The sequence below is a fragment of the Talpa occidentalis genome, unplaced genomic scaffold (assembly GCF_014898055.3).
Source record: "Talpa occidentalis isolate TD23 unplaced genomic scaffold, MPIMG_talOcc4v2.1 talOcc4.4, whole genome shotgun sequence".
Classification (NCBI taxonomy): Eukaryota; Metazoa; Chordata; class Mammalia; order Eulipotyphla; family Talpidae; genus Talpa; species Talpa occidentalis.
In genome coordinates, this window is record NW_023604295.1 from 10,485,006 (window position 1) to 10,497,632 (window position 12,627).

At 37.0% G+C, this 12,627-nt stretch overlaps 1 protein-coding gene across 1 annotated transcript in view; it reads left to right on the top strand.

The window, feature by feature from the left end:
* Positions 1–12,092, top strand: part of LTN1 (listerin E3 ubiquitin protein ligase 1) — a 45,624-nt gene extending 33,532 nt beyond the window's left edge. The window contains exons 25-30 of the mRNA XM_037525054.2: positions 2,360–2,546; positions 4,467–4,638; positions 5,984–6,204; positions 7,713–7,907; positions 9,048–9,215; positions 9,769–12,092. Of these exons, the coding sequence (XP_037380951.1) occupies positions 2,360–2,546; positions 4,467–4,638; positions 5,984–6,204; positions 7,713–7,907; positions 9,048–9,215; positions 9,769–9,831 (1,006 nt within the window). The 3' untranslated portion in view covers positions 9,832–12,092. The remainder of the gene's footprint in view (positions 1–2,359; positions 2,547–4,466; positions 4,639–5,983; positions 6,205–7,712; positions 7,908–9,047; positions 9,216–9,768) is intronic.
* The last annotated feature ends 535 nt before the right edge of the window (positions 12,093–12,627 follow it).

A 12,627-nucleotide genomic window follows, 5' to 3' on the forward strand; every position in this document is an offset into this window, starting at 1 on the left:
TCAGTTTGCTACTGGTTAGTAAAACTAAACACAGTAGCTGTGTAAAGAGTAGATTATTTCAGATGGCTATTGAGCATTCCCTTTGGGCAAAGTAGTAATTAAATGCTTCAGGAGAGAATACAGTATTTGGTAAACTTCTTTTTCTTTTTTTTTTTTTTAATATATATTTTCAAGATTATTTATTTATTTATTTATACAAGCACTGGGTACAGTCAGAAGCATGGGAGGGGGAGAGAATTCACCAGAGCCAGAGCGGGGAGCAGAGCAGGCAGAAAGACCGAAGTACACTGCTGAGGGGAGCAGCGGGCGGCAGGAGAGGTCTGCGCGCCATGTGGGACCCTCCTCCAGTGGCCGGGGAGCAGCCGGGGATTGAACCCGCGCTGCAGAGGCTGCGGGCAGCTTCGCAACCCAGCGCTGAACCACTGCGCCACCGGGGAGGCCCAACATTCTTTTTCTTAAGGCGTTTATAACCCAATATAGAAGAAAGTGTTTGATAAGTGCTAAGGAAAAGGGTGGAGAGCGTGTTATGGGACGCATGTACTGTGTACCCAGAGGGGAAGATGTTCTCGTGGATGAACCATTTATGCTGGACCTTGAAGGTGAGGTGACCTTCAGTGGGACAGGGAAGACAAGTGAAGTGAGGGAAGCACCTTGTGCAAAGGCATTGAGGCTTGAATATTCAGGGTGTGCTTGGGTATGTTGAGTAGTCGCCACCTAACATTTTTATTGTCTGTATTTTCTTCCACTGGGACCTAAGTTCTGTGAGGACAAGAGTTTTTATTTCTTATTACCAACTGTAGTCAAAGCATCCAGAATGGTTCTTGGTTTAAGGTAGACTCATGAGCAGTGTGCATTTGCTGAATGAAAAAATAAATGAATGAGAGAGAGTATATGTGTGTTTGATCAGGGGAGTTATGGGTAAGTGAACCATAAAGCAGGACATCTGGAAGTATATTTAAGAAAACACATTTTTAGAATTGGAGCATTATTTGGTAGAACATGGGATATTACCAGCTGACTCTGGCAAGAATAGGGAACAGTTTGTACAGTGAAGCAGACAAAAGTGGACACCCTTCTTGATTTATTACAGTGTGTGGAGGAGGGCAGAGTGGAAAGATTTCTGAGCGTGTATTTGCCAGATCCAGTGGCAATTGATTGCGAATAGAGAAGGTTGCAGGGGCCTCCCTGGTGGCGCAGTGGTTGAGCGCTGGGCTGCGAGGCTGCCCACAGCCTCTGCAGCGCCGGTTCGATCCCGGCCACCGGGCCAGGGTCCCACATGGCGCTCAGACCTCTCCTGCTGCCCACTGCTCCCCTCAGCAGGAGTACTTCGTTAGTCTGCCTGTTCTGTTCTCCGCTCTGGCTCTGGTGAATCTTCTCACCCTCCCGCGCTTCTGACTGTACCCAGTGCTTGTATAAATAAATAAATAAATCTTTAAAAAAAAAAAAAAGTAAAAGATGATTAAAAAAAAAGAGAGAAGGGTTGCAACATGGTATGGTTGTGTTGAAAACTATGGGCAGAAACTTGAAGCCCTGTTTTATGAACTGGGAGAAGGAAGACACAGGGAAAGAACAGTAATTAGGTGAGAGGAGAGATCCAACATAACTGTCCTAAAGAAGAGAATTCGATAGGATTTACACTAGTATTTCACTTTTTGAGAATCTTGTAAGTTTACCCAAGAACTCTGATGAGTGCAGTAATTCAGTAAAGAACTTTAACTTACATTTTCATGAATTAAAATGAAGGTAAATTTACTTTCCTGAAAAAAGTTAGTGTTAATGAGCTCTTCAGCCTTTAGGCTGATAAAAGGACCTAGTAGGAATTGGTAGCCTTAATCTTTGCCCTGACCGACTAAGGGACATTTAGTCTTTCTAGGTGTGTGGTTTTGTTTTTTTTTTTTTTTTTCCATTTATGAAACAGACAGTTGAATTAGATATTTTCTAAAAGGGTTTTTCCTTTAAATACTAACTTATACAGTCCAGTTTTTTTATAGCCTATTATATATACACACATTTTAAATGTAGACATAATTTATATATTTAAAAATATTTTATACTTTTATATTTAGTTTACTTATATAAAATATATAATGCATATGGAAATTTTTTTATTTTATAAATATGTCATATATGTACATTAGATGCACGTATGCACTTATGTATATTTTCCATATATATAACATTTGTCTTTCAGATTCTATAATTGCAATTGTGTGAAATTAGGAGTTAGAATTGAATATAAAAGCGGAATTTTGTAACATTGTTTAGAAAATAAAGATTTCTCCAAAATGTTTGTTGATTCATGCTATAAGTTTGTTAAGGAGCAAGTTATGAAGAAGATTGTGTTATCATTCATTCTCAGGTCTCCACCCGCAGTGCTGATGTCTCTTCTGAGCACTCAAGAAGACTTACTAGAAAATGTTTTGGGGTGTATCCCTGTTGGACAGATAGTTACTATTAAGCCCCTCAGTGAAGACTTCTGTTATGTCCTGGGATACCTCCTCACTTGGAAGTTAATACTTACTTTCTTCAAAGCTGCTTCATCTCAGGTAAGTATGTAACAGCTTTTGACAGTCATGTCTTAGATGTGTTTCTCTGTTGCTATTGTAAAGCCTTCCCCCCTCCTTCTTTTGAAATGAAAGGGGAAATCCCTCACATTTTAATCTCCCTTACCTGGCTAACTTCAGACTTTCTTCTTAATTTATTTCTGCCCCACTTTCTTGTCTTCCTATAATTTACACACACACACACACACACACACACACAGTTTTTCCAAATGTGTGTTTGTACATTTTGTACATTCACTCTCATATGCCTGTGTTATTTTCATTCCCTAAGCTAATGTAATCACTAAGTCCACTTACTACAGGAAATAAGATTAGTTTAATTTAATTTTGTACTGCCATGGCAATAATTTCAGAAAAACTGGGTCTTGATTTTTTTTTTCTGTGGTGGACTTCTGACTTCTGGCTTTTGTGGAGACTTCAGTGAATACATCATTGGAAATTTACCTTATATGAAGATCAGTATTTAGGGTTAGATCTGTGAAACTAACAATGTAGTTCAAGCTATTATCACTACGCGGAGAAAATATCTTGGTGATTATTTTGCCCGAAGTATTCTAGCAGCCACTAGATGTCTCTGTGGTCTCATGTTTAGGAAGAAAGACTTTACTCTTTAGGAAAGAAACTAGAAAATTTTCCAGTTTTTAAAATTTTCTTAGGCAAATTCCCCAATTTAAAATTTTCAATCTTAGGTTAAGTCAATTTAATAAAGTATGTGGTTCATTGGCAGGTCAATACAAAAAGACTTAGCTTATCATTTATTGTTTAAAGCATGGCTAATATCCTGGCATTCATTTCCAATGTAATTTTTCAGAATTCTTAAATTATAATTTATGTTGTTTTTCATAAAATTACTTTGATACATATATATCAACATAGCATTTTGCATTGGTATATTTAAGGAGAAATCAAATCACAGAGGTAACGTTAAAAATCCAGATGATAAATCTTTTTCTCTCTCTTCAGGTCTGCCACTTAGATAAGTGACTTATGCTAGTTTGATTTGCTGGTGACCTATTTCTAGAGTTTCCAGGCTCAACATTTATTGAACCCAGAACTTGAATTGAGCTGTGAACAGATAAACCAGAACAACTCAGTAAATAACACTAATTGAGATGAATTCTGAAACAGAGTTAAAAGAAAAAAAAACAAAAAACCTTAGCCATTTCCAAACCTGGGTTTTTAAACTTTATCAAAAAAACTACTGATGAATCAGATTGAACTGGAATCGAAGCTGTGTGTGTCTGTGCATGTGTGTGTATTTGCTGAGAACTGTGTTACACACCATCACATGTATTTAAGGTTTACAGTTGGTGTTTCTAGCATATTCACAGAACTGTGAAACCACCTCTGCTGTCTTAACTTTAGAACATTTTCAGTACCCGAAAAAAGAAACCTCCATTTGCATTCACTTCCCATTGCCTCTCTGTGCTAAGAGGGTGTTGGAGTGTTTGATATAGAGTGGATCAACCATGAAAGGAGGATTAGTTTAAGCAGGAATTTGAAAATTAAGCACTGTGGTGTGTGGAAAGAATGTGTGGGAGACTTTGGGAGAGAGTGAATGAATCATCTGTGGGGAATGGCCAATAGATTTTCTTGGCTCAGAGACTCCAAGTAGAGGTGCATTTATTAATAGACAGTTTGAGAAAAATGTTCGAGGCATATGTCTAGTAATGAGAGGACAGTGAAGACTTACGCTGGTGAGGAAAGGGAATAGTGCCATCCAATGGCACATTTGGAAAATAAAGAATGTACTGTATATTTTGTAGCATGCTTCCATGTAATTTTATGTGCTCAAATAAATGTATTTTTTATTGTGTCCTTATATGATGTTGTCCTTTGATTTATTTTTTAACTACTGATTGTTTAATTGGGTTTACTAACAAATTCTTTGCACTCTACCAGCTTCGGGCTCTTTATTCAATGTACCTTCGGAAAACAAAGAGCTTGAATAAATTGCTCTATCACCTGTTTAGGCTTATGCCCGAAAACCCAACCTATTCAGAGACAGCTGTTGAGCTCTCAAATAAGGACCCTAAAACATTCTTCACGGAAGAACTCCAGTTGAGTATTAGAGGTCAGTGAGACTTGTGTGTTCTTTCTGGGAGACTAGGTTCAGTGGAGGTTCAGTGGGGGTGTGGAGAATAACCCTAAATGTGGGTCTTGCCTATGAGAGGATGTTGAGGTGCAAGTATTTTAATATTTTTCCAAATAGAATATATAGTTAGATCTTGTAGATAAGGCTGTTAAGAATATAAATTTTTGAAGCTCAGTTTTTGAGATGCTTTTCTTTTACTCTGTAAACAAATATTTGTTGTAATGATTTGTAGGCCTGAAAGTAAGGTAGTCTTCACTTGGGAAAAGAAAGATGAGTAAAATTCATTTCCTTCACCCTGGGAAGGAAATTTTAGGGGTTGGAGTTACACACATTTAACTGTACTGCATGAGATTCTTTAATGGACCTCCCTGGTGGCGCAAGGTGTTAAGACCAACCTATGAAGCTGTCCACAGCCTCTGCAGCACGAGTTTGATCCCCGGCCAGGGAGCAACGCACATGGTGCAGTAGACCTCTCCTGTCCTATCTGCTGCTCCCCTCAGCAGTGTATCTCAGTCAGTCTGCCTGTTCTGTTCCCCTCTCTGTCTCTGGTGAATCCTTTCGCCCCCCCATACCTCTGGCCTGTACCCCCCCCCAGCTCTTGTATGCATAAAGAAATAAATCTTAAAAAAAAAAAGATTTTCCTTAATACCTTGAAGATTGGAGGATGGTATGTTGTGCTGTCTCTTGTGTGTTTTGAGGTGGGTATAGTAGGACTTTTGTAAATCATATCAGTGAACCCTGGGGAAAATAAAGGAGGCCAAACTCCATAATTTATGAGAATCATTTTTCTTACATTTAACAGTGTGTTCGATTTTATTTGTATTCTTTCATGTGAAAGATAGAATGCTGTTCCTTGGTGGATTTTTTAGTGTCATTAGGGACTGTCATTCTTTTTACTTCTTTTTGCCTTTCTAATGGTTTTTGTTTTTTTTAAACTATTTATTTTTGCATACAAGAACTGGGGTATAGGCCAGAGGTGCAAGGGGTGAGAGGATTCACTAGAGACAGAATGGGGAACAGAACAGGCAGACTGGCTGAAATACACTGCTGAGGGGAGCAGCGGGCGAGACAGGAGAGGTCTGTGCCATGTGGGTAGCTCACTGTCTGGGGATCGAACTCGTGCTGCAGAGGCTGCTGATAGTTCCACAGTGCTGCGCTCAACCCCTCGTGCCACCAGGGGGGGCCCTAATGTTCGTTCTATGAGCTTTTGATAATACAAATGTTGAGCAATCAAAAAATCATTTTCTAAGTAAAGTACTAATATCAGCCTGTTATTCAATGTAAGAAATACATGTTACTGACTAAGAATTTTTTTTTTCCTCAGAAACAGCAACTCTTCCATACCACATTCCACACCTGGCTTGTTCAGTCTATCATATGACACTAAAAGACTTGCCTGCCATGGTCAGGCTGTGGTGGAACAGTAGTGAGAAGCGTGTTTTCAATATTGTAGATAGGTTTACAAGCAAGTACGTCAGCAATGTTCTTTCTTTTCAAGAAATATCATCTGTGCAAACAAGTACACAACTATTTAATGGCATGACGGTTAGTATTCTCTTGAATTTTTTTCTAGAAAGGTTGTTTGAATATTGGTTATGTCTGTCATTTGTAGTATCATCATCACAATTGTAGTCCTTCACGCAGAATTAACAGATATTGCCGATTTTCTGATTGTCTATATTCTGTTGTGTCAAATCTCATTATTACTGCATAGATTGAAATAATGGTACAATTTCCTTTACCCCCATCAAGTTTTTGAACATTCACTAGTTTACTGAAAAACTGACACAATATCTACTGATGCCAGGCACTTTGTGCCATTCACCTGGACTTGGATGGTGTAGTGAGGTCTGCTGCCTGCCCGTAATGATGTACAGACTAACAGGGAGAGTGTATTGGTAGTGGCTTTCTGCGTTGGAAACCAGATCGAGAGAAAGGGTGCTCTGTGATCAATGGAAAGGTTCATCTGACTGCAGGGACTAGGTGAGATTTGCAGAGGAAGCGTACTTTGAGGTGAGCAGGATTTTGTTGTGGGGAAACTGAAGGCAGAGGCATTTAATAGAAAACAGTATGGCAAAAGGCATGGGGATGAGAATGCAATTTCTGTGATTGCCCAACAAATAATAACCCAATATTCGTACAGAATGTGATTCCTGAAGGTGAATAGTCAGAATAAGCTGCTTCTTTGGTGAATTAGGGCCATAGTGGGAAAGCTCTTACTAAAGGTCTGAAATATTTGGTCCCATTTAGCCTCTGGAAATTTCCATTTGAGGTAGTGCTACAGAGTTAGAATCTGTGAAATTGCTGATTGCATTAGGTAGCGTGGGCTGTTGGCATGGAACTTGGGTTCAAGTGAAGCGTTAGGAGAAACTGGTATAGACATTGTAGGCAGTGGAGAGGGCCTTCGTGAGGCAGAATCAGTCAGAATGTAAAAGGGCTGGAATGTGAGAAACTTTGTGGAGATTTATTTTAGCTTAAATTAGTTAATATCTGGAATGAGGTTGAAGGAGAAATTTAAGATAATGTTATGGTTTTTAGCCTGGAAATAGGAAAGTTAGAAGAATAAAGAGTAGAGTTATGATCCTTTGTGTTTAATGTTGAGTTTGCAATTCTAGTGTGAAATCCAAAGCCAAATATAAATATTCTGACAGTTGGTGGTTGGCTCTAAAGCACAAGATAATTCCGTGGTAGGGAAACACTTGGGCAACATCTAAGTAGAAATGAGATTTGATACCCTGGGTGTGGAAGAGAAGGAAAAAAATAGCCCAAGCTGTCATTTGTCTATTCAAAAACTATTATATGACAAGCCTAATATAGTTAAACATACTTTATTATGAGCAGCATGTTTCTTTTAAAACAAACTGAATGCCTTAAAATTACTATAAAATGTCAGGTATTTAAGCCTGTTTATTAAATATCTAGTGTCAAATAAGTGAATGTATTCACCTGCATTTTACTTTTAAGACCGGCTGCTAGTTGTCAATCTAAGATGTTTTTCTGAATGAAAGGCACTTGGCAAAGAAAAAAAAAAAATCATCTTTCCTATGTTGCAGGTGAAAGCTCGAGCTACTACCCGAGAAGTAATGGCTACTTACACCATTGAGGATATAGTGATTGAACTTATAATACAACTGCCTTCAAATTACCCATTGGGCTCGATAACAGTGGAAAGTGGGAAGAGAGTCGGGGTGGCTGTGCAGCAGTGGCGGAATTGGATGCTGCAGTTAAGCACTTACCTCACCCATCAAGTGAGTGTTTGCCTGCACACTTGACTGTCCAAACCTGAGACACTGCTGATCTATTTAAAAGGGCAGTGAAACTTGAAATACATCTCCATCTCTTCTGCTTAGACTAGAAATAGATACATTTCCTTAACACAGATATATGCCTGAATGTCTTGAACCAGCCAGTACTGTTTTATTTTTTTAAGGCTCTACAGTTTATGACATTTGAGAGTAACTGGCTTGACTTCACTAACAGTGTAGATGATATAGAACAAGACACGGTATTCAGGAAATTGCGAGGAAATCCTTTTGCAAGATACTGGACAAGCTCCTTTTACATTACAACTCTCCTTCTGTGGTTAGAGAAATTCTAGTACTTTCGATGATTTTTGACTTTTAAATAAATTATAGGTCTTCTTTAGTTTTTGCACGATAACGATGTATCTCAGGTATTCTACAGAGAAGAAAAATTCTTTTAAAAAAAGGTACTCAACAGTATTGTAGAGCTGGGTAGGATAGATCAGCTCTTGAGGTGAGGTAATTACATTCATCATTTATTTAAAAATTTGGAGAAGTGATCTAAGTAACTTATTTATAAAGTTGCATCCAACGAGAAGCTGAGACTATACATCAAAGTAGTGCTGCTGACACATTTCTTTCAAGTTTATTCATTTTTTTTAAAGATTTATTTATTTATACATACAAGAGCTGGGGCACAGTCCAGAGATGCGCGGGGGATGTGTGAGAGGATCCACCAGAGACAGAGTGGGGAACAGAACAGGCAGACTGACTGAAATACACTGCTAAGGGGAGCAGCGGGCGAGACGAGAGGTCTGCTTCACCATGTGGGTTTCTCCCTGGCAGGCTGGGGATTGAACTCGTGCTACAGAGGCTGCGGATTGCTTCATAGTGGGGTGCTTAACCCCTTGCACCACCAGGGAGGCTCTCAAGTTTATTTTTAATGGAGAAAATAATCTCTGGTTCTTAGAACTTGGGGGTCATTTAGAAACCAACACCATAAAGCTAAGGAGATGTGGTTATATAGCTAAGCAGATTCTCTTCTCTCCAAATCATAATCAGCTTTAAAATGAGTGAAATTAAACAAAAATAACATTAGGGTTTTCATTGTACATATTGATTTTGTTTTTTCCCCCTTGTTAACAGAATGGAAGTATTATGGAAGGCTTAGCATTATGGAAAAATAATGTAGACAAACGTTTTGAGGGTGTTGAAGATTGCATGATCTGTTTCTCAGTCATTCATGGTTTCAACTATTCTCTTCCCAAAAAAGCCTGTAGAACATGCAAGAAAAAATTCCATTCTGCCTGTTTGGTAAGTCTAAAGAGAAATTAACTTGTATTTTATGTATATCATATATGTATGATCTATAACTTTGGAAAAGAACACATTGTCAAACTACTAATTGTAGTTAATGAAAGTCATTAAATTTTTTCTTCAAAATTTGTGAAAGTAATATACCTGGAATGGTATAGCATCAAAGCACTTTAATGAATGGTGTTTCTAATATAACGCTCAGCTTTCAACTCTTCATGGTCTTTTAAGATCTAGGCCATGAAGGAAACTGAAAGAAGTGAACTGAGGGCCATATGGCATCAGAGCCTTTTGCTTTCTTTCAACAGTATATTGAAAAGAAGTCAGGAATGTTCAGTTATTTTGCAGAGGCCTCTTTACGTACCTTGCTGATTGTGCTGATTGCATGAGCCTAGGTAGAAAGAATCATATTGTAGTCTCTGGATGTAATACTCAGTTGTATTGATTTTGGAGATGGAGGGAATAAAAATTTCATACTCTCATTTATTTTATCATTTTAAGATTACCTTAGGTGTATATGTTCTTTTAACATTTACAACCTTTTGTTTTTCAGTACAAATGGTTTACATCTAGCAACAAATCTACTTGTCCACTCTGTCGTGAGACTTTTTTCTGAGAATTTTCTTTTCCCTTGTAAGTAATTCCTGAACTAAGTCAAGCAAAAGGTGTGGATTGGACCCATCTTAAAGTATTGATGTGAGGAGGCCAGTGAGCATTACTTTTAAATAGGACCATCTCTGGAAAATTATTTTGGTTAATGTAATGATCCTAAAATCAGGTTTACTTATCTTTAGATTGCTTTGTAAATGTTTGGGAACCTTTTCTTTTACATAAGAATATTACATATTTCAGAGGAAAATATTTATATTAATAGTTTAATCTCTTTGTATATTTAAAAATAAATATGGAAAAGCCCTAAATTACAGAATTGGAATTTATGACAGTGTTGTACAATTGTATTATACTGAGGAACCTGTTCTGTTTATTGATCTGTGTTCTTGAACATCCAAGTGAGGCAGATTAATTGAGAGGGTTGATGTACATCGGCAGATATTTTAAGATTTATTTATTAGTTATGACAACAAAATTAATTAGTATTCTGATGTTTATAGATTATTTTAATGATAAAGATGACACTATGCTATTACTCTAGCTTAAACTACTTGAAGCATGCTGTGAAATCCTGTAAACTGAACCTTATGGTGCCTCCACTTATCAAGGGTTACAAGATTCAGAAAATTAAATTCACAACACTGACCTTTTTTTGTGGAAGAATTGCCAGGCATTAGTGAAACTTGAATTGCAAACTTGTCCACGAATTTATTATTCAGTTTACGTTTCCAGAGGATAAGAATTTGAGAGAAATAGGATTTAGATTATTCCATTCATGAAGCAGAGTGGTAATCATACCTCTGTTGAGAGGGAAGAAATTAGTGAGTATCTGTGAAATTTAGGATTGGTGGGAAAAAATAAAACATTTACTATGTTGCAAGAGGCTTTCAATTTTATAAGCAAATTTTCCTAATCTTAACTAAATTTAGTTACATTAGAGATTTTGGGGAAGCTGGTGTTTTTTTCTTCCAACTTCCAGGAGTTAAAGCATTTTAATATGAACTAAAATACAGTATAACTGGCAGAAGGTAGAACAGGTGAAAATCTGCCTCTTGCCACTGTTACCCTTAAAAATTCACCCAAAATAAAAATGTATGGAAGTGTGGAACTTGGAATAATTTTATTACAGTCTTTCATTGAAGAAATATTAGCATATCTAATAGCAACATTACTTGAGAAATTAGCTAATCTCTGTTGCAGATGTTTAATTGGCAAAAGCAACTTACATTAAATAAAATTACTGCTTACCATCAACTGGGTAAATGGTTATTATTGAAACAGTATGAATGTGGTCAGGGTACGGTAGTCGCGAGTGAAGTAGTACATGAGTTACAGATCTCTTGAGTTGTGTTTGTATATGCACTGTCCTAGTCCAGTTTTGTTCCAAATTTTCCTCTGTAGTATTTATTATCTTCTAGCCTTGTGGCTTACAGAGTCCAGTCTGTAAGTGAAAGGCAGACAGCAAAATTCTACTACCTCTTCTGACCCCTGTCTTAAAATATTTTCTTTCCATGTCCTCTAACATAGTAATCCCAAAGGATTGTGCTACTTCTCTGTGAAAGTTACACACTTTTCCTTTAAAAATGGTTTTATAATAAGATTTTCTTATAACTTTTCCAGTATTGGTACTACTTCCTGGCTTCTGACCAGACCCCAAGTAGAAAAGTAAAGGGAATAATGGAGCACTGTTTTTCCAGTAGTATTCGGGCATCAGTTTCTTGGTGAAACACTACAAGTGGATACTCCTCTTCAAACGTGTCTTTAAACACTTTTCTTCTAGACTTGTAAATACAACTGTAAAGCTTGGTACTGTTTATATACTAAAGAAAAAGCTTTCCAAAATAAGACTGAAATTCAGAGTATATTAAAGTTTTATTTATGCAGCTTTGACTACTCTAGATAGTATTCCTTAAAATTCTAATATAAGGACATTTAAAAATTGCATGAGATTCAAAGCCCATTAGCAAAGTTATTAGTTTAAACCCCAATGTAAATTGCAAGTTTTAGAATTTATTTTTAACTTATCACATGCACTAATGTATGTACATAAGTTTCTGTGACTTAGATAATTAATGATGTTAATAAGTTTTTGTGGTGTGAATAATTAATGTTGTAATTTGGTTGTTATACCATATGTGCCCATTAAAATTCTTTTTAATTACAAAATATTTCAAATATACAGAATATTATAAATGCCCTTGTACTCTTCACAAACTATTTTGCCATATTTGCTTCTGATTTTTAAAGAAATAAAATGTTACTCTTGTATTCCTCCCTGACGCCATCTTCTCCTCCTTCCCTTTCTAAAGGTCACCTACTTTTCTGAAGTTTAGATTCCTTCCTGTGTAAGATTTTGTATTTTACCAGATGTGTTTGTATCCATAATTAATACATACCAGCCAGTAAACAAGATCCTACTATATATATCTTTTGTAGGTAGCTTTTTTACTCTACATTACTGTGATTTAGTATCTCAATTTACTTACCACTTCCCCCACTAAAGTTCATGTCAACCTTTATCTTTTTACCATTTTGAAGACGCAAAATGTAGTCATGATGGTTCAAAATGTTGGTGCTGAGCACAGGCACTTCTGAAATGCAAAGTCTTATTCCTGGGACTCTTCATCAGCTGGAGAGAACAGTTTCTTGCTCTGAGAGTGCAATTCCAGTTGATGGTGAAAGAAGAAAGTGATATACTTTCTGTGATGCCATCAGGTTTACTTCTGTGTATGATCTGTTGTCCTGCAACCTTGCTGAACTTACTAGTTTTTTTTTTTTTAAGATTTATTTATTTATGCAT